Source organism: Pelmatolapia mariae, linkage group LG10_11, assembly GCF_036321145.2.
Source record: "Pelmatolapia mariae isolate MD_Pm_ZW linkage group LG10_11, Pm_UMD_F_2, whole genome shotgun sequence".
NCBI classification, from domain to species: domain Eukaryota; kingdom Metazoa; phylum Chordata; class Actinopteri; order Cichliformes; family Cichlidae; genus Pelmatolapia; species Pelmatolapia mariae.
This window is the reverse complement of record NC_086236.1, coordinates 19,819,693-19,846,376: the sequence shown is the minus strand read 5'-3', so window position 1 is coordinate 19,846,376 and position 26,684 is coordinate 19,819,693. Positions and strand designations below refer to the sequence as shown.

The following is a 26,684-nucleotide window of genomic DNA, read 5'->3' as shown; positions in this document are numbered from 1 at the left end:
ATGGAAAACCTAGAGGAGAGCATTGGGGAAGAAGAGAATTATGGCATTGATCAGGAATACAGTGATCCAGAGACAGGAGAATATTTCAGTGATGACAGCTGTGACTGCATCTTAGACAGGAAAATCATGTGGCTGTCACTTCCTCATCTGTCCTTGGAGCGTGTATTCAGTTTTCTGCCAGACCGGGATCGCAAAACTGCAGCCCTTGTTTGTCATCAGTGGCACAACGTCATGCGCTCACCTTCTCTCTGGCGCCACCGCCATTTTCACTTCAGTGGTCGGATTTCCAAATTCAGGAAGCCAGATTACTCCTCTGCCATTGCCTATGTGAGCCATTTGGGCGCCTACCTGGAGAGGTTGGAGGTGACTGTGTGTCCTCCAAGGAAAACCCAGGCAGCCCTGAGACTGAAGGGAGCGATCACTCAACTGTTTTCTGAGCTCATCAGGTAAAAGAGGCCTGTCTGAACCAACTCGTGGTTTTACACAAATTAGGGCCCCACTCTGTTACCTTGTGCAATATAAGTAAAAACTCACACTGCAACCTTATTATCATTGCGACCTCCACAGGGTGAAGGCCCCACTGCGCTCGCTAGCTGTCATGAACCTGGAGTTGGACAGAAGCGCTTGGACTTCAAGCCTCAGAGCCTCAATGGTGGGCTGCCTGATTTCATTCCTCCAGAGAGGCAGCTCAAAACTCAACTCCATTTGTCTGAGCGGGATGCGAAACTGCATCCATCAGGTGACTACAGCACACATCCTAAGATAATGTTTCAGCAGCTATATGTCACCACCCAACTTCCAATTCTTCACTACAGTGCTAGAGTTATTTAAAACACAGAACAGATCTCATCAGCTGAGAACTGGAGCCGAAGTATTGTGTGTGTCAATTAATCAGTCTTCATATTGAATAGTAACTTAGATTTTGGTGAAAAGTTACTAAAAGATGTTCAAATTCAGCAACATAAGACTATATTACTGAACTGAATTGAAGCAAAGTAGTTTAATATTCTAATTCAAATCAAATATCTTCTTTGTGATGCTTGATTCTTACCTTAACGTTTTATAATAAATGCCAAAATTTTAGTCACCAGTTTGCAGGTCTCCATATAAAGCTGCAGTAAGCAGAAATTTAGGGCAGAGTTTCTGTGTTTAAAGCCTCTCCTGCCAGACAACCACAAGCTAGAAATGTTGACTTTTGGGTTCACATCAATCACAAACTCCTAAGTATCAAGCCCAGTGGAGCTGTAACACTCCTTATTACTTCCTAAATGGATTTCTGATAGTTTAAAGTTTAAGACCTCTCACTGGGCAATGTTTGCTTTCTAGGCTAGATTGATTATTATACTGATTGTGGTCTTCTTGATCTTTATATGGTTTCTGAACCTTTAACTTCTAGGGTGTGGAGCTGCTTTCTGCCTTGTTACATTATGAGACGCGCTTCTACCCCCGGTGCTATATTTCCTCTTTGGATTTGGAAGCATTCTTTTCTGGTTCGGTGAACGTCTACCTCAACTCCAGCGTGCCCGACAACCTGAGCCAGTTGCAGTGTCTCACCGATCTGAGGCTGAGTTACTCCTGTTTGTCAGATGAGCTGCTAATGGCCCTCCAGCAAAGTCACGGAGGAGGGAGGCAAAAGTCCAGCAGAGATGGCAACACCCTGCAAACATTTTTACTGCACTGCTGTCTTAAAGAACCACATCAACAGGTAAGCATGAAACAAACCTTTCAAGTGGCCTTATTTTATTATTGTGTGGGGATGTGTGAATGATGTAGCTGTTATCCCCAGCAAAAACTGGATTCACTGCTTCTGTGGTTGGACACAATGTAATGGCAGATGTATAGATCCTGGGTAGGAAGACAGGGTTTAAGATACCCCCACAGGTCTAATTTCCATCTCCGCTTCTTTTTGTCTGTCAAGTTGGTTTGTGGCAGCTCATGGGCAACTTTGGCATCAAGCTGCCCAGACCTCAAAGTCAAGATGTCAGTGAACCAAGTTGTTAACAATGATCGGCTCGCAAGGATGCTGCTGCCCGAGATTCCCCTGAGTGAATACTGCATGTCTGCTTTCTACTCGCCCAACGAAGAGTGGAGTCCCAAGCCTCTCCTCAGCGACATACTGCCTCAGTACAGACACACCCTTCAGGTCAGGGTGCTGAGCAGGCAGCATTACAGAGTTCAGAGTGTAGATATGATATGTTAAAATGAATGCCTGCTCATTACAATCAGCACATTACTGTATGCTATATATATTACATCAGCTCATTTGAATTTGATCTGCAGAGCCTCTGAAGTTGAAATTAACAGACGTTCTCTCAACTTATGTCCACAAGCTTGGATAGTCACAAGCAATGTCATTACATCTGCAACCAGGAATAACATTGCCTATTGGTCATTGTTTATGGCATTTATTGTGGAGTATTGATGGGATTGTTACTAGATTTTTAAACATTCCCCAAGAAGGTTCAAATCCACTGGCTGGCTGGTGCCTTTCTCTGCAAAATCATTTAATGTGATACAACACATGAGTACTGTGTAAATGATGCTTCAAGAAGAGGGAACTGAAGGGCATGTGGCCTCGTCCCACAAACTTTACAAGACATTGGCTGAGACAGTCTTTAGTAACACACTATGTTTAAAGAACAGCAGTTGCCTGATGGAGAACTGGCTTAACATGAACCTAGTTACTGAATCAAAATCATTATCCTGCAGCATCTAAACCTGGACTTAAACGACTTCGGTGAATCTTTGGATGAGGAGCTGTTGGAGCTGGTTAAAGTGTGTCAGTGTCTGGTGAAGCTGAGCATCTGCGCATTCTTGGAAATCCGAACTGTTGCGAGGCTGCTAGACATGAGTTTAACTCAAAGGAGCTCCCTCAAGGAGATCCACGTAAGACGAATCAGCAATGTCAACCTGACTCTGCACACACAATAAAGATACACACACACTCACAATAATGCTTTTAAACATTTTGTTTTGCAGGTAAGAATCTGCAGCTTTAATGAAGGTGCTGGAGAGGAGGAAGAAGCACTGGAGGAAATGCTGTCTTCCTACCTTCATCTTCCTCCTGATCTGTGTTTTTCTGCCATAATTTACCCGTTTGAATAACACTTTCACGGGGATTTGTCGACCAGCAAAGGACAAACAAAAAAACAAATAAATGAGTGAAGCATAAAAAGCATCTTTGTTGCAAATAATCAAACCAAAAGAGTAATAACTGGCCATTTTTATGTGGATTGCCCGCCCACTAGCTGTCTCTCATTCCCTCTCTCTGTCTCTTGCCTGTTTTTCTCAGGGGTGGTGTGAGTGGCAGTGGGGGGTGTGCATGGAAACACTGACCTAGTTTCTCAGCGAAGGGTGATGAGGGAAGCAGAGTGTGCACGTGTGTGCATGCATGCATATGTGTGTGTGGGAGAGCTCTATTTAAGGGAACAGGAGTTAAGAGGCAACAGCAACATACCAAACTCTTGCTTACACAGCTCACACCTAACTGCACGTGAAGTCAAGTGTATTGTGGGCTTTCAGTCATATTCGTTTAATTTTTTTCTGTCCTTATCATTATCTGTGCCACGACACCTCACCTCATTATTATTACGTATAGAGCTCGTACATAAAAAAAGGATGTGGGCTAATGTAACATTTATCTAAATGCTGAGGTATTTTAATTTGGTTACTTGAAACACCAAGCACCATATCTGTATTTATCTGTACAGTAATGTTAATTCATCCTTCTTTCAGATTCTTATATTATATTCAATAATTTATTCAGTAAAGGCTTATAGTCAGATGATATAAATTTATCTCTGCACATCAGGCAAACAGCATCCTGCACCTCATTGGTCGCCAAAAATCCCCCGCCCCCTGTAGATCACGTGGCCAAATAATGACATTAGGCAGCGCGGCGGATCAGCCGATGGTCTGTCCAATCACCTGACCGCTGTTTGAATATTGATGCTCTGCCTGCCGCCACATTGCTACGCCTTTCCCATGCTGCTGCTGTTGTTGTTGTCTGATATTGTCTGAGTGGGACCGTCGTAAAATCGAGAAAGAAAAATGTCCTCGCTGCTCAAGCCGTTTTCGGTGTGTGAGGGGCCTTGCGAGAGCTGCGGTGTGAGGAGAGGATGCCAGAGCTCGGCTCCGGATCGGCAGCCTCCATCCCAGCGTCCGGCGGCGGGGCTGGGCTCTGTGCCGGCACACCAGCGGTCGTACGCGGCGAGGAGGAACCTTGCGGCTGCCGCGATCGGAGGGAGGAAAATAACACATCCCGGAAAGGCCATCCTCGCAGGTTGATTTTACGACCTATTCAGCCGGCAGATCCCCACCCCTTCTCTCATAGCCGCTTAGTGCTTGCCACACAACCAGCGCAGACTAATCTCAATCTGTCGCCCATTAAGGCTGACCATGCAGAACTGGGTCAAAGCTGCAGTGATGCTACTGCATGATGTAGCTGCACGTTAGTGTTAGTCTTTAATGCAACTCTGAGGTAATCTAAAAATGATGTAAGGGATGCTGAAGGGATTGTGCTGCAGATCATCTCATCTTTTTGTTTTTTTCTTTTATGCGGAAGTAGAAAATGCTGGCAAGGTCTCTCCCCCCCTTTGCTGCCCTAAGAACATTCAAGAAGAGTTGTGCACAGTGAGTCAACAAACACCAACAGCAGCGATTCTCCCTCTCCCCTTGTCTCCTCATTCAGGTGGCATCGCAGGAGGAATCGAGATCTGTATCACCTTCCCTACAGAGTATGTCAAGACCCAGCTGCAGCTAGATGCAAGAGTAAACCCGCCGCGATACAGAGGGATTGGTAGGTCACTGGGACATACATGTGAAGGTGGTCTTGTGCTGGTCTACTCACTCGTGGGCATGCTGTGTACTTGCAGGTGACTGCGTGAAGCTGACTGTGCAAGACCATGGGCTCAGGGGGTTGTATAGAGGTCTCAGCTCCCTGCTGTATGGCTCAATACCCAAGTCTGCAGTCAGGTGAAGACGCATGCATCATATAGAGTAGTTTAATATAAAGATATTATGTGAGAAAAAAACCCCACTGAAACAATTCAAAAGGAAAAAAAGAAGCGTGGCTGTGATAGGGAAGCACTTGGGCCTCTTGCATCCTTTTGTTTTGCAGAATCACAGATGAGCGGGGTTGCAAACTTGAAACTGATGAAGCAGTTGACTGATGTTGAATCAGTGAGACAGCATTTCTTAGTACTTAGCTAACCAGCATCTATGTTTTTCAAACTGTTTGGGCTTTTAAACATTAAAAAAGACCGTAAAGAAAAAGCAGCAGCGTACACTCACTCTAGATAACGTTTTTGTCTCGTCTCCCCCCTCACCCCCAACCAGTAGCAGCAGATGACTGCCTCTCTCTAATCCTGGTTCTGCTGAATGTTTATTCCTGTTAAAAGAAAGTTTTTCCTTTCCACTGTCACCAAAGTGGTTGCTCACAGGGATCACCTGATAGTTGGGCTTTTCTCTGTAACTGTAGGGTCTTTACCTTACAAAATGAAGTGCCTTGAGGCAGCTGTTGTTGTGATTTGGCACTGTATAAATGAAACGGAATTGAACTGAATAGATAAACTGCATTTCAAACCACCTGCTTTATTTGTTTTGATAACTTTTGCCAGTATTGCTCTGGTGGTGACCCGGTCAATCAACCAATCTTTCTTACAGGTTTGGCATGTTTGAAATGCTCAGCAATCCAATGCGAGATGCGACAGGGCGGCTAGACAACACACGGAGCCTCTTGTGTGGTTTGGGGGCCGGAATAACAGAGGCGATAATAGTGGTCTGCCCCATGGAGACGCTCAAGGTTCGTTGGAGGAGCGTGTAGTCACACTTTTGGGTCTGTCGTGTTATCAGTGAGTAAACTGGTCTTATGAAATCTTGCAGGTGAAGCTGATCCACGACCAGTGCTCCCTCCGGCCTCGCTACAGAGGCTTCTTTCACGGAGTCAGCGAAATTATCAGAGAGCAAGGTAAGAGAAGGAAATCTAAAGCAGCCGAGTGGTTGTAACTACAGATGTGCACTTGTGCTTGCGTTTCACAATGAGTCAAACTGTTTTAACCCGTTCAGGCGTGAGGGGGACGTATCAAGGCCTAACAGCAACCGTGCTTAAACAAGGAACGAATCAGGCCATCCGATTTTATGTCATGAACGCACTTCGCAATTGGTACAAAGGTGAGAAAGTGTGCTTTGCTCCAATATTATGGAAGCGTGCTGCCTGTTAGAGCAGTCACAGTTGACTGATGGGTTTCCCTCCCTATGGTTTGGACATTAATGCATGTTTGGATTTGACCTCTAAGGGGATGATTCCAGGAAAGAAATGCACCCAATTGTCACAGCCATGTTTGGAGCAACAGCGGGAGCGGCTAGCGTTTTTGGAAATACACCTCTGGATGTCGTTAAGACCAGGATGCAGGTAGGGAAGCATACGTTCTAATGATTTTCTTGCTGTCGTCTGGTTATCTTTTTGAAAACCATTGTTTTACTGGTTTGTAGGGTTTGGAGGCTCACCGCTACAAAAACACAATGGACTGTGCCTTCCAGATCTTGAAACAAGAAGGACCGCAAGCGTCAGTAACTGATATCCTCCTTTTCTAGCTTGGTCTTAGTTTTTTTTGTTGTTTTTTTAAATCTTACTTCTGCAGACAAGCCATCTAACCTCATCTCGCCTTGTTGTCGTCCTCCTGCAGGTTTTATAAAGGGACAGTTCCCAGGCTTGGCCGCGTGTGCTTGGATGTGGCCATAGTCTTCGTCATCTATGAGGAGGTGGTCAAACTGCTTAACAACGTGTGGAAGACCCAGTAGACGGGAGAGGTGGGGGGAGCACAGACCAGTGCCTCATGCTACGCACAACTGAACACCTCTAATCTCGTTCTTGATCAATTTGATTGCCACGAGCAGATGACATGTCGTCTCGGCCAGTCTCCACACTGTTACACATTCTAAATAAATTAAAAGCCTCTAAACAAAGTGACTGAAAAGGAAAAGCAGAGTCGTTAGTTGCACTAAATAGTTCAATGTCAGACTAACAGGAGATGATTTGATTTTGAAGGGCGAGACGAGGGAGATGAGGGGAGGACGTGTTTGGTGCATCTGACCTAACTTGTAAGCTCGGTTTTGTAAATCTCATCATCACAAACATTATATAACAAATGGAAACGTTTTGACTCAAAGGTCCAAATTTTGAAGGGGAACAAAAGGGAAGAAAACACATGACCACTGTTTTAGCTTTTGATGACTGTTGTTACCTTACATGTTGTAGAGTGAACACTTTGTAACGAAACCATTAATGTGTCTTTTGACTCACTGAGTACTTACTATACTGAGCAGAGAACGACAGAGAGGGCGATGCTTTAACACATCTGTGTAGTGCTTCAACACATCATAGTGTTGCCGTTGCTTACCCTGCTGTGCTTGTGGCATCATCACACTGTAACATTCACAGGATATCTTTTCTGTGTCTCTATGATGAACTCTGAGATGAACATTTTACAGCCGCTGCTGTGTACAAAGTATTGCTGCATGTATGTTAATGTGGCATCAGTCTAACACACTGACAGTGGCTCGCAGGCTGCTCAAGGCTACACAAAGTGGTCTGGAGCCTGTGCCTGTCCAGCGGATCATTTCAGAGTCTCAACCTGTCAGAAGTGATGATTAATCTAGTGATGTAGGAAACAAATCTGTATGTAGCGCAGTCTTTACACGGGGATTTGGTGAGCTTTTGGTTGCTAATCTGGTAAGATTCTTAAAGCTTTGAATTCTCTACAGCAGCACATGAAGGCTTCATTTGGGAATATTTGATCCGTATTGCTTTATTCTGACCCTCAGTCTGAACCATTTTCAAGCAAATGCAGGCGTGAAGCATGGGGGGAAGAAAGGTTGTGCCAAGCTGAAAATAAGCCATATTACTTTAATAATCTTCAGCTGTTCTGCTTATGGATTCACTCATCAAAAGGACTAATTGGACATTAAGCAATTTTAAGATTCTTTAACTGAAGGTCAAGCATCTCAAAAGCTAAAGATTGCTAAAATTGCTAATTAGCTCCTCTAATTTACTTCAGTACTACAAGTTTTCAAAATATTGGCGCAATTTATAATTTTTAATCTGCAACATGTAGTAAACAGATTTTTTTTTTTTCCATATCACATCTACAGCGCCTGAAACTTCCACAGTACCATGTCAGAAGCTCAATCAATGGGGGAGGCTCAGATTTGATTGACCTGGTGGCACCACAGAAGCCTTTCTGTCCTCTTTGCCAAACTGCTTCAGCAGGATCTCTAGCATAACGTCCTCAATAGCAGAAAGTCTTTAAACCAAGAGCAGCAAAATATTGTTTGTTTAGGTCTCTACCACCGTTTTCACTTATTAATGCACTTTTTAAAAAAACTGTTTGGACTTTGTGTTTAAGGTTTACTGCTTTTCATTCGTAGGGGAAACAGCATTTGAGATTTGGCAGTCATTGTTGATCCCTGCTGGGCACATTAAAGGTTTGGTGTTTTTGTTGAAAACCATCAATGCTCATGTATGATGCATATAACCAGATATTACTAATAAACTTGTGATTATTATGCCTGAGTGAGTGAGTTTGATTACTCTGGTCTACCAAAAAAAGAAATATTTGCTACTGAGAACTTCAGACCAGAGCTTCATCTACTTATTTTAAATAATTACAGAAAGCTTGTCCAATTTGTGATGTTTCCACAGTTCAAAATATCAGCACAATTCCTGGGTTTCAATTTCCCACTAAAGATGCTTTGATCCATTTGTTTTGAAAACAAACCACTAGATGATACCAGAGTCGTGTTTAAGCAGATTCCTGCCAATTTAGCTCAAAATAATATGAGGTCAGAGTGCTAAAACATGTTTGAGGCACTTGCTTTTCCGTTTGTACTTCACATCAATCTCACTTTGCAAGAACCAACAGCAGTTACCCATCATGCTCAGGATTAAAATTTCCCTGATATCAGCTTCCATCACTGTTATATCTTGATGAAATCTTTCCCCGTGCTGATCAGAGATTTGGTGGAAAAAGTCGAGAATGTAAAAAGTGCCCCTTCAGTAAACTGGCACTCATTAGCTGATAAGCTTTCAGGATGTTATCCACCAGCTCAGTATAAACCTCTGCTCAGTGATTGCCAAGAAAATTCTGGAAAATCTGCTGCTGAGTCAGTTGGATTTAGTTTCCTTTTGAACTCATCCTCAAACATTTATTCACAGATTTCAGGACCAACAAAAAACACCTTCCTTAAATTTGGCCTCACTTGAGAATAAACTTATTTCTTAAATGCCAAAAAGAATCACTGCTTCAATGTGCCACACAAAAATGATTTTCAGATGTGGAGTTGGCACGTGTTAAAGTTCAGGTGAAAGAATCCAAGCAGCAAAATGCTTGTTAACCAGGTTAACATCCTTCACTGCTGAATCCAGACAATATCCAACTGTTTATATTTTTATCAGCAGTCATGATGTAAACAGTGAGTCACTAGCACAGTAGTTTGAATAAGTTCAAGTTCCAGCAAACAACCAACAGCCTAATTACATCAGAGGACAGTTTGAAGTGGCTTTAAAACCTGACACAAGGTTCTGTTGAAGGCACACAACTGCTGCTTTCATTGATTAGAGTTAAAAATATTTATTTATACAGTAAGAACTGCCATTACATATTTTTGGAAATCTTGATTTTATAAACAAATCCGATGATTGGCGGTGGAGTTCATAACTAACAGACTTACCATTTAGGTAAATAATGAATATATTTCACATGCTGGTTTCCACCAGTGCTTTTATAATAAACGACCACTTAAAGTGAATGAACACTTTAAGCTGATTCTTGAGTGGGATCAGGAAACTAATATAAATATACTAATTTATATTTACATTCCTGTAACAAAAATGGTCAACCTGGCATTTCCAGTGCGGGCTGTGACTCAAACAGTTCAGAGTTGGTGACACTTGGCTTCACCACAGAGGCAGAAAAATCAGCAGATTGCAGCTTTGCTGACAGGAGATTAAAGGCTGAAGGAGCACGGCGAGCACCATCTGCATTTACATCACAGAGGAAGGCTTCACTGCCCCCACCCGATACTCACAGTTTATTTAGTGAGGCCTAAGGTGACAAAGTAGCGAACGTGGTCCTGAAAATATGCAGTTCCTTGCTCCAAAATAGGAAACCATAAACATGTGTTAGGATCTGTTTCAATAGATGCACAACCTTGTTTGGCTTTTAACCACATGTGCATGGCAACCGAGCAAGTTTCTGAAGCCATGTCAGAGCGCCTGATTTAAAATTGAATTGTATACCAAGATGAGACGATAATAGGAGAAGGTATACCACACATTACAATCTACTTGCAATAAATTTAAGAGGCAGATGAATTTAAATTCTGGTTCATCTGAATGCTTTTAAGCTCTTGCACTGTTAATATTCCCACATGGGCATTTGTATTGTGACTGCATTTGCATTCTCTGACACTCCCACTAGTGACAGATACTTATGAAGTCAAATGGGTAATTAGATAAAGTCTAGCTGCCCTTGTTCCAGCTGTCAGCTGTCTGGAAGGAAATGATGTGCCAATCCTTTGTCAAAGTCCAGAAATAGAAGAGAACTGTAGTTATCTTCTCCATCTAAAGAAAGAAAGAAAAAAAACAAACAAAAACAATGCAAGGTAGATGTTTTAGGTGTGCGGAAATGCTGAAACTCTGATAAACAGATGGAGGGATGGACAGGTTTCCTGGAATCATACTCACATTCTGAGACACTTGTCTTTTCCGCCACTGGCCACTCTCTGCCCATCAGGACTCCAGTCCACAGCGTAAACCTGTACAGATAAGTCTTAAGGTAATTCAGGAACAGTAATCAGCATTTAGAAGGAAGCATTTATATCAAATTTCCTTCCCCCACCTCATCAGCATGACCTGGCAGGTCCATGTTGAGCTTCCCACTCTTAATATCCCACACTTTAAGCGTGCTGTCGCTGCTGCCGCTGACCAGCAGCCTGCTGTCTGCTGACCATGCTATTTGATACACTGATGCCACATGGCCACGCAGGGACATTAAGTACCTGTGGGCAAAAGGACAAGCAGGTAGAGTCATAATTTCTAAGATGTACATCTTTGGCTGTACAGCACCATCGCCTGGACAAAAGTTGTATTACTTGCAAATTAATTTATTATTCCTTGTGATGGTGATTCTCTTACTTTCCAGTGCGTCCGTCCCAGATTTTAACAGACTTATCGAAGGAGGCAGAGGCAAGAAGCCTGGTGTCTGGGGAGAAGAGCACTTCATTGACCAGAGCGCTGTGGCCCGTCATCCTGGCCAAAGGCTTTTTGTCTTGTGCAGGATTCCACAAGAACAAGGTGAAATCATCTGAGCCGGAAACCAAGCGCTCTGGAGCTGAGCCCTGCAGCAGAAGATAAAGGTCAGGGTGCTAAAACAGGGAGGAAGGAAATGTGACTTTTTACAAATCTCAACAAAGGGTACCTACCCTGACTTTATTATATCTCTCTAAGGCTTTCTCCTTCAGCTCTTCCACTGGGGAGAAGAAGAAAAACTTGTTATATGAAAACAACCCCCTTTAACTTTATGAGAGCAGAAAGGTGACCGAACACACAGCAGCCATGCTAGCTGTATCTGTGCTGCCAAAACACTCTAATATCACACATTTTTTGCTAATAAAAAAAACCTGTTTAAATGACAAAATGTCAGACTGTGTGGTGCATATGTGAGACTTTGTTTTCTGGAGTCAAACCTATTAAAAAGTAAATGCTAAAAAACCCCCAAAACAAAACAAACAAAAAAACTCACCATACATGGCAATGATCAATTACTAAAAATCAGAATGTTAAAGAACATGCAAGTGTTTTGGGTCTTACATGATCCAGTGAGATCCTGAGGGTTGACAGTGGCATTTGCGGGTTCAAAAGCTCCTGTACGCAGGACATAGTCAGTGCTGAGAGCCAGGGTGTTGACCCAGTGGGCGTGGCCCTGCAGAGTCCTGCATTGGACACCCTGCATCAAAGAGATGAAAATAAACACGTTTCATCCAAACACTCTTCACGGATTTCTCTTTCCTCTTATTCAACTCATTCTCTCTGTGGCCATTAATATTTTAGTGTCTCAGCCACACATGAACATACTGTTAATAAGTCTAGTCATAAAACTTTTCAACTGACCTACACAAGGGCTCTCTAAGCGCAATAATTTTTTTATGTTAACAGTATGTATATACTTGAAATATAATAACCAGCCATTTTGTTAGGTACACATGCTCAACTGCTTGTTACCACAAATATCTCATCAACTTCACAGCAGCAACTCAATGGGTTTAGGCATTTAGATGTGAAGTCATGGCCAGGACGACGTGCTGAAGTTAAAAACAAACATCATAAGGGGGAAGAAAGGTGACTTTGAAGGTGGTCGTTGGCGCCAAATGAGCTGATCTAAGTGTTTCAGCAACTGCAGATCTGCTGGGATTTTCCCCACACAGCTGGCAGCAGCAGCTCTCTGGGTGAAAATGCCTTGCTGATGCCATAACATTTGTCTATATTAGCATTATTAGCCTACATTCTTTATGCACAAGGAACAAAATAAACAAAAACAAAATAAAAACAATAAATAAATAGAAACGGTGGACTGGATTACTTATGTTTCATGCACAAGAATACACACCAATATTGTTTAACATATTAATAAAAAAGAAACATACCATATCGCTCTTATAACCCTTTAATAGCATATATTTCAAACACACACACACACTTACATCTTTTGCTCTCCACACTTTGACAGTCCTGTCCTGGGACGAAGTGTACAGAAGTCCATCTCCTCCCCATTTCACGCATGTCACTGATTGAGTGTGCCCAGTCAGGATCTTCTCACATCGTCCCAACACTGTGTCCCAGATACGTATTGAGCCGTCCTTAGAGCTGCTGGCCAAGTACCGACACTCTGGATTACTGAAAGGGATAAGAATAAAAACAACTATAAGACCACAAAGTTTAAGTTAGTCTAGCATGATAATCAAATTATAATCAATACCTGCACAGTTGTAATGTAGTGAGTTCACATTTAAGGGAAACTATCTTCTTGTGTCTGTAACTCTAAGGCATTTCTGAAACCTTGTGATTTATTTGTTTGCCAAAACTACTCTGACAATTACAGCACATTTCCAACACAGTATTGTTTTTCCAGCAGCCAAAAAAAACAGACACGTTCTCCATCCTGCTGTTGAATAAGTAGTTTAGATATATCTGAACATATACTGGCTGCCTGACTCAAAGGATGTGCCTCTTCCTGAATAACTTAAGAGTCCAAGGCTGATCTACAATATCTTTTGTATAACTGTAAATTACAAAATGCTTTTAAATTAAGTTTGGCTTCTTATGAAACAGAATTCATGTGTTACAGTTTCATTTCACAGTACAATACTTCAGTGGAGTGTTTTTGTAATTGCTATGCAACTAACTGCCATCTCTATAAACTCTGTATTACAGATTATCAGGCAAGGGAAGAGATTTTTGGTAGCTCAAGTCATTTTGCTTTTATTTGTAGTCCAGCTGTAGTTCACAAATCACAGGATTTATCTGCATGCAGATCCATGTGAAGAGCTAAAGACTTTTTTTTTCCTAAAAAACTCAATTTTTAGAAAGGAGCAAAAGTACTGTACATTTTTTTTAAGTTTCGTATATAAAATGGGTCTGAATGAGAGGTCTGCAGTCAAATAACAGAGAAATTCAGGGAAGCGAAAAATCGATCAAGTGCTCACAGATGAAGAGGTTCCCAGCAGAGCCAAGTGATCCATTTGGTGTGTCCTGTCAAAGTCCTCCCTATCTGCACACCCGTCACTGGATCCCAGAGACATATCTAGAGAAAGAGAAAAATATAAAGGTTTAATGAATGTATCTTTGAAACCTAATTATGGATCACGTGTGTTTGTTTTTGAAGCACACCTGACTGTTCTTGCATCCTGAAGCCAGCTTCTTTCCATCAGGTGACCAGGTGATGCTCAATACCCAGTGTGTGTGTCCTAAAATGAACAATGGTGTATTAAAGCAATCAGTCACTTGAAGTTCAATGATTATCAGATCATGCTGCCTTGTAGATGTTATTTTATACCCCTGGATGTGTGGTGGGGCGTCTCGGTTGTCAAGTCCCAGAAGCGCACTGTGGTGTCGCCTGAACCACTGGCCAGATATCTGAAACAAAAACAGACAAATGGATCAATGTTTAAAATCTAATTAGAGGTGTGATGTCACAACATAATTCCATTTTCATATACTGTTACACAACTCCGACCCAAAAGGAACAAGAGATCATGACAAACTGGCAGAGAAAAGATGACATCTGTTCACTTTGTGTCAAAGATACCCACTTGCCAGTGGGGCTGAAAGCAACTGAGATGACGGCCTCAGTGTGTCCCTGCAGTGTGCTGGTGCAGCGTGTCACAGCCCGAACCCTGAACAGAGCTTGAGGCTGGTACACCACAGGCAGAACTTGTTCGGTTTCAACCCCAAGAGCCTTAACGCATGTTCCCAGGCTGGACACCACCTCCATCTCCCCTTGCACAAAGAATGCCAGCGGGACTGGCTCCTCCTAGAGTGGATGACAGCAAAAAAAAAAGAAAAGAAAAGAAAAAACATGTTTACAGATATTCAATTCAAAATTGGTATCATGACCATCATATTTGATTACTTCAATCTGGGCTATACATTAACACAAAACACTGTATACTTATGTTGTATAATTACCTTCTGAAGCAATGCATTGCAGACGAGCTGTAGTTTGTCTTGGGTAATGTCTAAAGGCACATCGAAAGGTGAACCCAGGATCTCCCCATTCTCGTCCTGAAACTGTATCAAAAGCCGCTCCACGTCCTCACTCGACATGTCTGCTTCAGGTCCACATGTAAAAAGACCATATTTTAAAAATGTTTAACATTTCTACAAAAATATTAATAAAAATTTCCGAAGAAATACTAAATGCAGATAGACAACGGGCAAACAATGTTTCAAATTTGGAAGTCTTAGTGGTGCTGCATTACTAACATACACTGATATTGCTGTGCATACCCCTAAACGTAGTTTAACTACAAAGCAGTTTTTCAGCTAGCTAAAGTCAACGAGACAATGTCTAACATCAGTTCATTCAAGTTAATTTAAACAAAAGAAGCAACAGGCAGCATGTTGCAGAGCCATTTTAAAAAGTTATTACGAAAACTTCAACTGAATTGTCCTACTTGAATATTTACTTTGGTTTACTGTTTTGCTAGCTGACTTCAGTCTGTCAAGCTAACCGAGCTAGCTTGCCGTTAGCCAACAGTTTAACAATCTATATCTTTTCATAGCCGAGCCCAGGCCAGTAAGATAACTGTAACTTGTTTGCACAACTGCGTCCGGGTTTATACCACATTACAGTGTAAAATAACTGTGCTAAATCCTTACCTTTAGAGCGGTAGCGACGAGATAAAGATTCCCACGTGTGTACCACCACAGAGCCTTTAAATGAAAGATATGTAAAGAAGTCGTCGAAGATCACGTCAGTTAACGGGTTCACGCAATGAATTATGGGAAGCAGCCGTGCTCCTTCCTTTTCCATAGACGGAGTCCAGACATCTTTACTTTCATAACGTCTCTGTAAGATCGAGCTTTCTTAAATGTCCTATCTTATGGACTGGACAGGAAGCTAACTTTCACAGGGGGGCATTGACTCAAATTTTCTCAAACTTTTTATTCCATATTTTATTCCATATTTATTTAGATATATAAAAAATGGATAGAAAAATATCCATATTTATTCAGTTTAAATAAATAAATGAAAGAATATGCTTGCACTCCCACACCTTATGCATAATTACAACTGTACACGTAGTGTAGACTCGGAGAAATGTAGCCAGGATTTGAGACAGTAGAAAAGCATCTGTGTGTTAAACTGCAAATGCAAAGCAGGAGACAAACAGGAGAGACATTATCTCCAGGTGCAGAAGTGGATCAATGAACTCACCACACACTAGGGCAGCTGACTGTAAGTGCAGGATGTCCTCAACAGATTTCCATTTGTTGTGCACTTTTCGAGTAGGCTCATGCTTTTAAAACTAGCTGCACAGTTTGATGAATGACCTCTTTTCAGTTTTGCAAGGCAAGATGGGTACCTCCCAAAATCTGACCTGAATAAGACTATCCGTCCACTCACTGGCCTCCTAAGTAATGCTGGTTTACCATGGCAGTCGAATTGCAGAACCACTAAAGCAAGGTGATCCTAGTAGTTAAAGTGAGCTTGCACTGTAATAACTTAAGAGAGATATGGGTGTTTCAGTTTTTCAGTACCAAACTATGTGAATTAGTGCAACTTATAGTTGGAAAAGTGTATCAGTATAATTCAGCTGGTGAGGCACAGTGTTATTATTATTATTATTATTATTATTATTATTATTATTAATAATAATAATAATAATAATTAGATTTATGATGTGAATCTTCTGTATCCAAAGTTGTATTGCTGGATTGAGATCTGGTGGCTGTGGAGGCCTTTTGAGTACACTGAACTCATCATCAAGTTCAAGAAACCAGTCTGACTTTCCAATTTTGGTCAGGCTGTGCAAACTGCAGCTTTAGTTTTCCAGTGTGGTCTTCTGCTGCTGTAGCCTGTCTGTTTCAAGATTTGACGTGTGTTCAGAGATGCTCTTCTGTATACATTGGTTTTAACTAGGGTTTTTTTTTTGTTTGTTTGTTTTTTTTTTTAAATTACTAGTTTCTGGTCATTCTCCTCTGACATCTGCCATCAACAAGACATTTTCACACAAACAATTGCTGCTCACTGGATATTTTCTCTTGTCTGGACCATTTTCTGTAAACCCTAGAGAAGGTTTTGTGGGAAAATTGCACTAGATAAATATTTTTGGACAGACTATCAGCAAGTCTTGCACCAACAATCATGCCACATTCGAAGTCACTTAAATCACCTTTCCTCTCCATTCTGATGATCAGTTTGAAATTCAAAAGGCTATCTTGATTATTTCCATATGCCTAAATGCACTGAGTTGCTGCTTTGTGATTGGCTTATTAGATACTAAGAGAAATAGCTTATCCAATTTTACTACCTATGATGTATATATAAAATCTTTAATGACACTCAGATGGCAATAAATGGGTATCCTACAGTTTTATATGTTATCTATCAATGCAGAGAGTAGACAGTTCCATGTTTTCTTTGGAGTACACTCAGGACAATATCACCATAATCACTGTTGTGCTTATTACTATTGCTTTGTTGGTTAAAGCAAATTTGACTTTGCATATGAGTTAGTGCAAAATAATATGATCACTCTCAGATTACAAGCCTCCAGGCCTTTAATTATTGATAATTAAAGTGACCCACTGCTCATCTTTTTTCACTGATTAGTCACACATCCAAATCCTGAAAACATACTGGATCTTTTTAAATAAACAAATTCACAAAAAATATTTAGTTTGTCTTGCAGTATATTTTTAGTGTGCTGATATGATTCATGTATGCAGTGTGGGAGATATAACACATTTTCATCAAGAGGAAAACAGACAACCTGCATTCACATTTTAAAGATAAGCCACTGCGATCACACATACATTTTCCCAGCGCCTCCCTGCCACTTGTTCATTTGCACACATCCTACAGGTTGCTGCACTGTTCATTGGATCAACCAGCTGACCGTTGGATGATATTTTTCTGTGTCATGTTCCTCTCTAAGATTCTCATATTCAACAGTTTCTGCAGACAACCCATTGCAAGAAATTTCAGTTGCAGGGTGCATCTTTCTTCACTGAGACAGCACATATAAAACAAAAGAGCACACACTTCTACACAATGATGTTTTGCACCTTTTGTATTAATCTGCACTGGCTACTATGGGCTGCCAAAACAAACAACTTTGAAACAAAACTCAAATGCAGTTTCTGTTTTCAAGCTGCTGTGCAGTTTGACATGTGTTCTCCGTATATCTGCTCTAACAGGGTCTGTGGATAGACTGAGGCTACTCATTAAAGTTTTTTTTTATTAGAGATCTTGTTTCAGCAAGAGTGAGCCTGAACCTTAAAGGCAAAGTAGGAAATAACAAACTGGAGTTAACATGATGACAAATTGTGGGGGCCAACATGAATGACAGAGTCCGCTCATCCAGTAGATTAAGGAGTTAACCTTGGGGCAATTTTATAGCCTGATTCAGATCTGTGTGACTTTGCAGCGGAGAGGAATAAGACGCGGCACTGCAGAGAATCTGTTCTTATTTGTTGACTCCATTGATATCCTCGGGAACCAGGCCTTCCATGACAGCACGCTTAGACTCCAGGATCTGTAAGAACCAAAGCGAGTGCAAAATAAAGCACACTGCCATGCTTGCTTCCTTCTCCAAACACAGAGCATGCACTCAGTAATCTCTTAAATAGGTACACCTGTATTAACAAAAATTCTACAGTTAAATAGTCTTTCGTGGATGCATTAAATTGTATGTTTAAGAGTTTAAAAAAATATCTAACTATAAAACTACAGATATGATAGTGAAGCAGTTACCTGGAAGCTATCACTGAGGCCAGTGATGCTTTGCATGTTTGTGCTGTAGTACCCCAAAACGTACTGTCCACCTAACAGAGGAATCTGACCTTTGTCCACAGAAATCTGCAACAACACATGAGTGCATGTTAATGAATAATGCATTCATAAAGAGTTTGTTAATATGACATAAACACTGCACTTCCACTTTACCTGTATGACTTCATTTATCTCTGGGAGTTCATTTTCTCGAACCCAAACAAAGGTTTCATAGTCAGACGCAGTCTTAAATCCCACCTGAAGGGCAACAAAGTCAGTCCAAATCCACACAATTATAATATACAAGGTTTAAATTATTTATTTATTGATTTTTGTTGTCTTTACATGAGTCCTAGTACCTTGTACAGGCCGATCCAGTCCCACGTAGAAGACATAAAGTCCTCCAGAACAGAGTAGGTCAAAAGTGCATCCTGGTCTGCGCTCCATATGCCCACAGGAGACACGCGCACCAGTGGTGTGTCAAAGACTTTTCTCAGCTGCGGGAAAGATAAGAGAAAAGAAAATATTTTTAAAGAACGTTTGAAAAAGCAGAGGTCTATGCAGTGCATCTGCTCTCACCTCCAGGCTGAAGGTTGCAATGACAGGCTTGTGGTCGCTGACTCCATAGCTCATGTCACTGGTGTATTTATCCTGGGTGACCAGGACTGGATACTCATCCTGTTCTTCATCTGTGGAAGTTGATGCCTTCTCATCATCATCCTCTGATGGCAGGGGCTTGGGTTTGATCCGCCAGAGGATCCGGTCTGTCCATGCCGGCTTCCTCTTCTTTCCACTGAGAATAGAATAGAAGAACAGAATAAAATAGCCCTTTATTGTCATTGTATATGTACATCGAAATTATGGGTGCTCCACGCTGAGCAAAAGGAACATGACTGTTGATTATACAACTTTCTCTATTGCTTTCCATTTAACACATTTCCATTTATGTCTATCCATACAAATCTACATAGTAATTCGCATGAAAAAATAAGTGCTGTTAGAGAATGCAAACCAAACACATACATATGCAGTACAAGGCTATACCTATAGTGTAGCATGCATGTGAGAAATGATGTAGGCTACATGCTAAGTAGCATGTAATGGTACTGCTAAGCAGATAGTACCGTTTAACAGGGTATTACAGCTTATGCACACACTAATTTGCTGTGAAAAGCAAAATGTGGATTACGCAGGAACAAACAGTGGGGGGAGTGCAAACAGTGGGGTGCTGGGTGCAGAAGGGAGTTCTGGTCTAATGAATATGCAGAACATGTCTGCCATTTATCACTCTTATTATGCTTACAAAACCCATCTGAATCTTGTTGCTTATGCCAGTGTCTCCATACACTTTGTGAATGTGGGTTATATCTAAGTAACCCTCAAGGTGCCTATCCTATACACAGGACTGAGACAATCACCTCGGCAGATCTAGCATCCAGAACCAGGCCCCCAACCATTCAGAGAGGAGCACCCAGGTGAGAGACGTGAGGAGCAAGAAGAGGGCGGTGCCACAGAGCTGCAGGGGCCTGGGTCTGTTTATGGTTAGGGAAGAGCCTCAGTGCTCTTTTTCAGAGAGACACACACCTTGTTTGTGTCAAGAATGGATATGAGTCGGAGAAAGAGCTGCTACCTTGTTCATCTATAAATCAGGTTTATAGATGCCATGGCTGCTTTGAGCTTCCATTTAGCGTGTCTTGTTTTGCTACAACTAAAGATGTGGTGGCAAAAGCTGATAAAGGAATGTGGGGGATGCAAAATACAAAAGAATTCTTACTTTAAACCCAACCATGTCTTTGGAGTGCTGTGCAAAATTTAAATGGAAACGAGGACACAAATAAGGCTTACAAAATTTGCCGATCATGTGTGTGTAATACAGATTTTTTTAGCATGTTACCTGGTGTCATAGGTGTCGGAGTTACGGTCAAACTTGTAGGTGGGTTTAAAATTTAACGGTCCCTCCTCAAATTCCTGCAGGAAAGCTTCCTTCTTCTTCATCATGATGAGCTGCAGGAAAATGAAAATAATGAGCAAGTGTGTGTTATTGTGTGTGTGTGTGTCCTCACACTAGTACAATACCTGGTCTTTGCCCCACAGCAAATTTAGCCGGCCGCTGTTGATGGATGAGCGGAGAAAGTGCAAACCGTGATCTGCGATGCGGAAGTTCAGATCACCAAACCAGAACACCACCCTGTGAAAGAGCCGCAGAGCCACATTTTACTTGCACAGCAGCCCATGTTGCGTATATGCATAGTGTTTGTGTGCCTCTGTGAAGGAGTCCTGACTTGTGGTCCCGGATTTGTGGGGTGTCATAGATGTCAAAGTCTTGCGTCTCCAGTATGTACTCAAACTCGTCGACACGCTGCAAAGCGTTGTTCATGTGAGCAGCTAGGTGGCAGTTGAGGAAGCAAAGCATTTGTCCATAGAAGGAAAAGCGTACAGACACTCCTCCTTTGTTACCCTAACACAGACACACACAGGAGAACAAATACAGTCTGTGAAGAAGACTAATTATAAAAAAAGTATCTCTTTTAACCTGGATTATGGATTAGACACAAGTTTTCTATCCCAGTGTTCTGACTGCTTTCAGTGTTCTTTGTTCATGATTTCTTTCTGTCAAAGCTGCTGCACATTCCACTAAACAAACACAATGGACCTTTCATGGTGTGTTTAAACCCTACAGCATCTGATGCCAATGGGATTCCTGGTGTGCACACAGTGTGGTTGTCTACAAGGTTCAGGGATAACCAGAGCTCCCATTCTAATTTCCTACCCAGTAGCCAAACACGCCGGTCCGAGTGTAAGTGGTCTGGATGTTTCTGATGTAGGGAAGATGAATCTGTTTGGCAAACAGCAGCAGCAGTAAACCCTGCATCCTCACTGATGTGACCTAGACACAGATGGAGACAGTAAGATTGTATTAAAGTCAAAAGTCATAGATTATGCAGCGTTTCTTTTCTTTTTCTTTTCCTCTTTGAATCTCAAATAGTTTAGCTGCAACAGTATAAAAATGTATGTAATAATATATTTTATGTCTCTTTTATGGATGAAAGAAAAATACAGCAGATTAAAGATACACATGAAGACAAATATTTTTCTCTTTTCTTCTTCTGTCTTCTCTGACCTTGACAAAGCCTCTGGGTGCCAGTGAGTTCATGAAGACATGGCTCCAGGAGTCTTCTGATATCAGGTCTGTGATGAACCTCACTGGGGTGGCGTTTACCTCCTGAAGGCTAACACACAGAAATACAAATAAAAGACAAGTAATGACAGTCTAATGTCTTTGATTCCATTGCTGTGATTCATTATGAATATATATGTGTATATATATATATATATATATATATATATATATATACATACACCATAGATTATTAGCAACATTTAAAACTCCACTGTCAAAGATGTTATTTCTTACCCAATCACATAGATATCTGTAGGCGGTTGGGCATCTAGTTGCAGCAAAGAGGTGGCATCTTCAGAAGGCTCTGCTGTGGCCACATTCCAGGTCACAATGTGGAGCCTTGTGAGAAAAAACTCCCAAATATTATTAACAACGCTACAAAGCTATACACTGTGCAAGCTCAACAGTATGTGTCCTCAAAAAGAGCAACACTAATACCATAAAAATACAAAAAAAACCTTGATAACGTTTACTTTTCCAAAATACACACTTTTGTAATCTTATAAGTTAAGTGGAACCCACTAAGAACCACAGATATTACTTTCACAAATACCACTTTAAGAGCCTATTGATCATTTCTGCACATTTTGATATTAACTATATTAGTTGCTATGGTATGCCTGTTTCTTCATGATAAATCAAAGTTTAAAATTGATTTTTCTTTTACAAGCTTTTTAAAAGCCCAAAGTGTTAAAGTCAACCTGAATGCATCTGTGGGAATGAAGCGTCCACAGAGCTGAAATGCTTCTTCCAGCGTGCGTGACACCTCTTCACTGGCTTCGTCGTCAGAGCTCATGTCCTCGATGCAGGTCAGCAGCTGGGACAAACGCTGGCGAAGAACCGTCTTCGACTTTGAGCCCTGAGATGCCGAGCTGCTCGTGCTGTCCGAGCGCACACGTGGACTGTCTGTTAAAAGTTCCATCTTTGAAGTTATGCCTTAAAAAAGGGTCTTCCCGGTGTATGTGATGTTCAGGAGGTTCTTCAGTGCACAGCAGTACTGAAAGTAACTACTTAAAATAAACATAAAGAAAGAGGGAAAATCCTACGGAAGACAGACCTTTGGCTTGACTTCTCCTCAGACTTCTGTGGTTGGGAAAGTTGTAGCCATCTGATGTGAGAGGCCACCGGTCCCTTTGTCCACTCGACTGAGAGTAATATGAACTGATTCCTAGTTAGTCAAATCTCTCTCTGCATGTGCTTCAGGCAGTTCTTCTTTAAAGTCCTCCAAAATAGCCAAGTTGAACAACTCAAATGCAGAGGGTGAAGGTTGCTGGTGGAGTCCTTTCTCCGGCAGAGTCTTGTGTGATCTGGCTCCGATGGAGCAGCGACTGACAAAGCAGTAGGGTTGACTCGGGAAAGCAGGCAAGAGTGAGTCAGATTTGGAGTATAATCGCAGGCAGGAGACAGGCATGTGAACGTGTGTTTTGCTGTGAGTGTGTGCAGTCAAAGAAAGTGCAAGAGGAGGCTGATCCTCCATCAGTATTGCTACAAGACTTGGGCAAACCTTCAGCTTTTCTAAGAGGTTTACCACCGCTATTCTTCATCAGCTGAGCACATAGAACAATGCATGTGACCCACAATTACACCCATGCACTGGTGACGAGAGAAAATATCAGCTTTGGCTTCTTCTGGCGTAAATCTGGGCTCTTATTATATAGACGAAAGGTTATCTTTGTAAACTGGATAGAGGTCGGAGAGGAGTTACAAGCAGCTTTAGCACTGACACACAGTTTTAGGACAAAAACGCAAATCATTCTGATTAACAAGTGTTACAGCACACTTAATAGATGTGGGAGCATATTAAGCAATCATTAAGCAATCTGCAGCTTTGGCGCTTTTTGCCTAATACTTAAATGGATTAAAGATTTAAAAACCATAAGTTCAGAGAGATAATTATTTAATTCCTAAAATTTTAACATCTAATTAGCCACTAAAATACTTTCCTTTGCAAAACAACTCGATTAGAAACAGCTGGATATTTCCTTACCCAGGACTTAAAATGATCCTGAACTATACACTATACTATAAATGATTCTGGACAAACAAGTTTTTACTTTTCTGAAGCTAAAAGTGAAACTCAATTTGCTATTAAATTCCAAAAAATAACGTGCTGATTGTTGTGTGTAATTGAATAAGTGTATGGAGCTGAATGGTTTATTAATGGCTGTAAATCAGAAATATTAAAATATTTGGTGGCCTGTGGAAAATACGAAGAAATTGGGACAGGAATAAAGAAAAGTATTTATAATCCTTGGTGTCCCAATCCTCCCTTTCAGTTCATGTAACAGTGTCACATGCAAAGACTTAGGGCAAATTCTTTAGCAATCAGAGGTGCTAAGTAGATAATCAAGGGGCTCACTGGTCAGAAATGATGAATAGAATACTATTTAAGTTTTCTCGCAGATCTATTAATACTCAGATCCAGCAGCCACAAGTTACTTATAAAGATTATGAAACTGATTATGAAATGCAAGGTGGGAGGGTTACTTTCTTTTGCTTTACTATCTCCACATGTGATCTGTGCTTTCCCTCACATTTATTTCCATCTCTGACTTTGTTCCTACCTACTTCGTATCCTTTCATTTACATTAGGAGACAAAGACAGAATTGCGCTGCTCATACCTGCACTTGTCTGTTCCGCCTCTGCCGATGTTCATTTTCTCCCCTGTAGGCACACATACACACACAGGCTTGGGCAAAATGTAAGCAAATAGAAATGCCAGGCACTTTATCCTTACTACAGTCAGTTTGCTGGGAGCATAGACCAGAGCCAGGCAAAAATAACTAAACAGACAAAGCCAAACCTGACAGGGATGCCCCGGAGTCATTTCTCAAATTGCTTTTTAATCACGTCTAATCATGGTTAGCCTCAGCCATGTTAAAGTGACAGTGCCCTGAAGATCACATGTAAACACAGGAAGACTTGAGAGTCATTTTTGGACATATTTTAAATAAAACTTTATCAAAAATGTTGTAGAAATTATTTGACTTTTTAAAGTTAATTATAAATACTGGGGGCAATGCATATTTGGAGCCGTTAGCTGCTCTGGCCTTTGAACTAGTTTTAAAGTAAGTAAAGAAAACAACAACAATGTCCTGGACTTGTGACTAGACTGTAACAGCAACACCTTGTCCTGTTTGTGCCAAAGTTGTCTAATAACTGTGGCTTTGTTATGATAGCTTAGATTATTTGTTTTTCTGGGTTTCTTCCTCACCACCAACCCTTAGGCTGATGGCTGTGATTGGACACAATAAAATTAAATTTAACTGAATTTCATTAGGCCACTTGGGGGCAACAATGTGCACAACAAGCTGCAAGCTAACATATTTGTTATGGCTAACACTCTTTTAGCAAAGTAGTTGATGGTAGTTTATATAGATATAGATATTAGTCTACTGTTAAACTGGCAATATGACTACCCACATAACATATGTAAGTCCAGTGTTTTTACATTGTATCTCTTTTATTTTTGTTGTGCTCTAAATTTAGCCCCACAGCAAAATATGTAATTTCTTACCTAGCTAACTGTTTAGAACATCAGCCAAATTAGCTAGTGAAGTCAATTTCGTGTATATCACTGTAGATATTAACCCCAATAACAACTTGTCACAATATAATAATCGAGGCTATAACATTATGCAAATTTTTATCAAAGAAGAAAAAAATACCATTTAAAAGGCAGAAATTATTTTATTTATTCTTCTATTCTAGTGTCAGCTTTTGTTATCGATATTATTCAGTTTTAAATATGCATCAATTAAGTTAGTTGTTTTTCACTGACAAGTTTTTTGTTCTTTATAACAATGTTACTAACTTCTGTTTTCTTTACCCTTATTATAAGCCCCTCCTTGAAAAAGTAACGAAGTCCTAACTTTGGTATTTTAAATTGACCAGTGATTGTAAGAGAAACAGATTGTTGTGCGGTATTCATACTTGCGCCAACTCCTAGTGTGCTGTAAAAAACCCCCCCAAAACAAAAAAACCCACGCTGAAATATATATAAAAATTAACAGTAGAAAGAACAAATAAATAACAGTAAATCAAACAAGTTACTGAGATCGTTTTGCCTTATGAGAACAAAAGCATCCCTCTGTCTAACTAAACCATTACCTTTGTCTGTGTGTCTGTCTTGTGGTATCCGGAAAAGCAGTAGACCCTGTGTGCACAGATGACAGAGATGTCCAAAGGGAATCTGTTTTCCTGTGGTGAGGCTGGTTTGACTGTTTGATACTGTTTTTGGTTTCCTCACTTTGTTCTCAGCTGCTCCCCTCCTGGGTGCAAATTCCCACACACAGCCCACGCTGGACTTAAGCGTAACATCGGATCAAGCTATTATCCCAGGTTGGTTAACAACCCAGTGAGAAAGTGTTTATGAATAGACATGTCTGTTTATTGACGCATGGCATTTGTTGCACTAAAGCTTGCTTTGTATGAAACAATCCTTCATTTTCTTAACAGTATGGAATGTGAAAGGTGCTCTGCATTACACATTAAAATGCTACTGTATAAGGATTTTATTGACTGTGTAATGCTTTAATTACGGGGATTCATTCTGTTATTTTTGTGGTCTTGCAGGATGGTTGTGCATGACCTAAATAAGCCACCTGTAGGAAGAAAGAAGAGAGGTTCTCAACAGAACAGACACAAAGATTAAAACAAACAAAATCACAACTTAAAACTTGATTAATACTTTCTGATCTTTAGATTCAAGAACCAAAATAAATTTTTCATTTATATTTCTACTAGTAAGCTCAGTTTTCTTTTTACTGATAAGCTAAAATATCCTCAATGGTTCATTAGTAAATTCAAATATTCCCTCTCAAACACCCATACACTGTGTAGTCTCATCACCATCTACCAAAATGTGTAGCAGCTCTCAGCCCCGGCCCATCCTCTACCTCATAATCAGGATTTAAAGTAATCTTTGCCACAAAAAGCCTGATTAATT

General features: G+C 40.9%; 4 protein-coding genes across 8 annotated transcripts; 2 read left to right on the top strand and 2 right to left on the bottom strand.

Moving 5' to 3' along the window:
* On the top strand, positions 1-3,122 carry LOC134635328 (F-box only protein 39-like). Its single transcript, XM_063484722.1, has 6 exons — positions 1-446; positions 568-739; positions 1,397-1,705; positions 1,919-2,143; positions 2,710-2,886; positions 2,980-3,122. The coding sequence occupies exons 1-6, from the start codon at positions 1-3 to the stop codon at positions 3,103-3,105; spliced, it is 1,455 nt and encodes a 484-aa protein (XP_063340792.1). The 3' UTR covers positions 3,106-3,122.
* A 751-nt stretch (positions 3,123-3,873) lies between these two features.
* On the top strand, positions 3,874-8,562 carry slc25a1a (solute carrier family 25 member 1a). 2 transcript variants are annotated; one of them, XM_063487731.1, is made up of 10 exons: positions 3,874-4,282; positions 4,691-4,798; positions 4,875-4,974; positions 5,665-5,803; positions 5,884-5,968; positions 6,067-6,171; positions 6,297-6,412; positions 6,493-6,566; positions 6,687-6,810; positions 8,152-8,562. In XM_063487731.1, exons 1-9 carry the CDS (start codon positions 4,051-4,053, stop codon positions 6,799-6,801), a joined length of 1,074 nt encoding a protein of 357 aa, XP_063343801.1. In that variant the 5' UTR covers positions 3,874-4,050; the 3' UTR covers positions 6,802-6,810; positions 8,152-8,562. The 2 variants fall into 2 exon arrangements, with proteins under 2 accessions (XP_063343801.1, XP_063343800.1); XM_063487730.1 differs by having other exon boundaries at positions 3,876-4,282; positions 6,687-8,562.
* Positions 8,563-9,653: 1,091 nt separating this feature from the next.
* nle1 (notchless homolog 1 (Drosophila)) lies at positions 9,654-15,516 on the bottom strand. 2 transcript variants are annotated; one of them, XM_063486478.1, is made up of 13 exons: positions 15,437-15,516; positions 14,744-14,886; positions 14,368-14,588; positions 14,112-14,191; positions 13,946-14,022; positions 13,762-13,859; positions 12,760-12,952; positions 11,870-12,005; positions 11,482-11,528; positions 11,195-11,397; positions 10,899-11,058; positions 10,745-10,815; positions 9,654-10,621 (listed from the first exon to the last, which is right to left on the bottom strand). In XM_063486478.1, the coding sequence occupies exons 2-13, from the start codon at positions 14,879-14,881 to the stop codon at positions 10,609-10,611; spliced, it is 1,437 nt and encodes a 478-aa protein (XP_063342548.1). In that variant the 5' UTR covers positions 14,882-14,886; positions 15,437-15,516; the 3' UTR covers positions 9,654-10,608. The 2 variants fall into 2 exon arrangements, with proteins under 2 accessions (XP_063342548.1, XP_063342549.1); XM_063486479.1 differs by having other exon boundaries at positions 14,744-14,883; positions 15,437-15,482.
* Positions 15,517-17,318: 1,802 nt separating this feature from the next.
* inpp5kb (inositol polyphosphate-5-phosphatase Kb) lies at positions 17,319-26,060 on the bottom strand. Of its 3 annotated transcripts, XM_063486998.1 has the most exons (14): positions 25,847-26,060; positions 24,358-24,400; positions 21,970-22,074; positions 21,676-21,784; positions 21,325-21,441; positions 20,837-21,012; positions 20,631-20,742; positions 20,449-20,558; positions 20,329-20,355; positions 19,134-19,347; positions 18,914-19,051; positions 18,729-18,812; positions 18,537-18,641; positions 17,319-18,318 (listed from the first exon to the last, which is right to left on the bottom strand). In XM_063486998.1, the coding sequence occupies exons 2-14, from the start codon at positions 24,390-24,392 to the stop codon at positions 18,250-18,252; spliced, it is 1,401 nt and encodes a 466-aa protein (XP_063343068.1). In that variant the 5' UTR covers positions 24,393-24,400; positions 25,847-26,060; the 3' UTR covers positions 17,319-18,249. The 3 variants fall into 3 exon arrangements, with proteins under 3 accessions (XP_063343068.1, XP_063343066.1, XP_063343067.1); XM_063486996.1 differs by lacking the exons at positions 24,358-24,400; positions 25,847-26,060 and adding an exon at positions 22,437-23,404; XM_063486997.1 differs by lacking the exons at positions 20,329-20,355; positions 24,358-24,400; positions 25,847-26,060 and adding an exon at positions 22,437-23,399.
* Between the last annotated feature and the right edge of the window lie 624 nt (positions 26,061-26,684).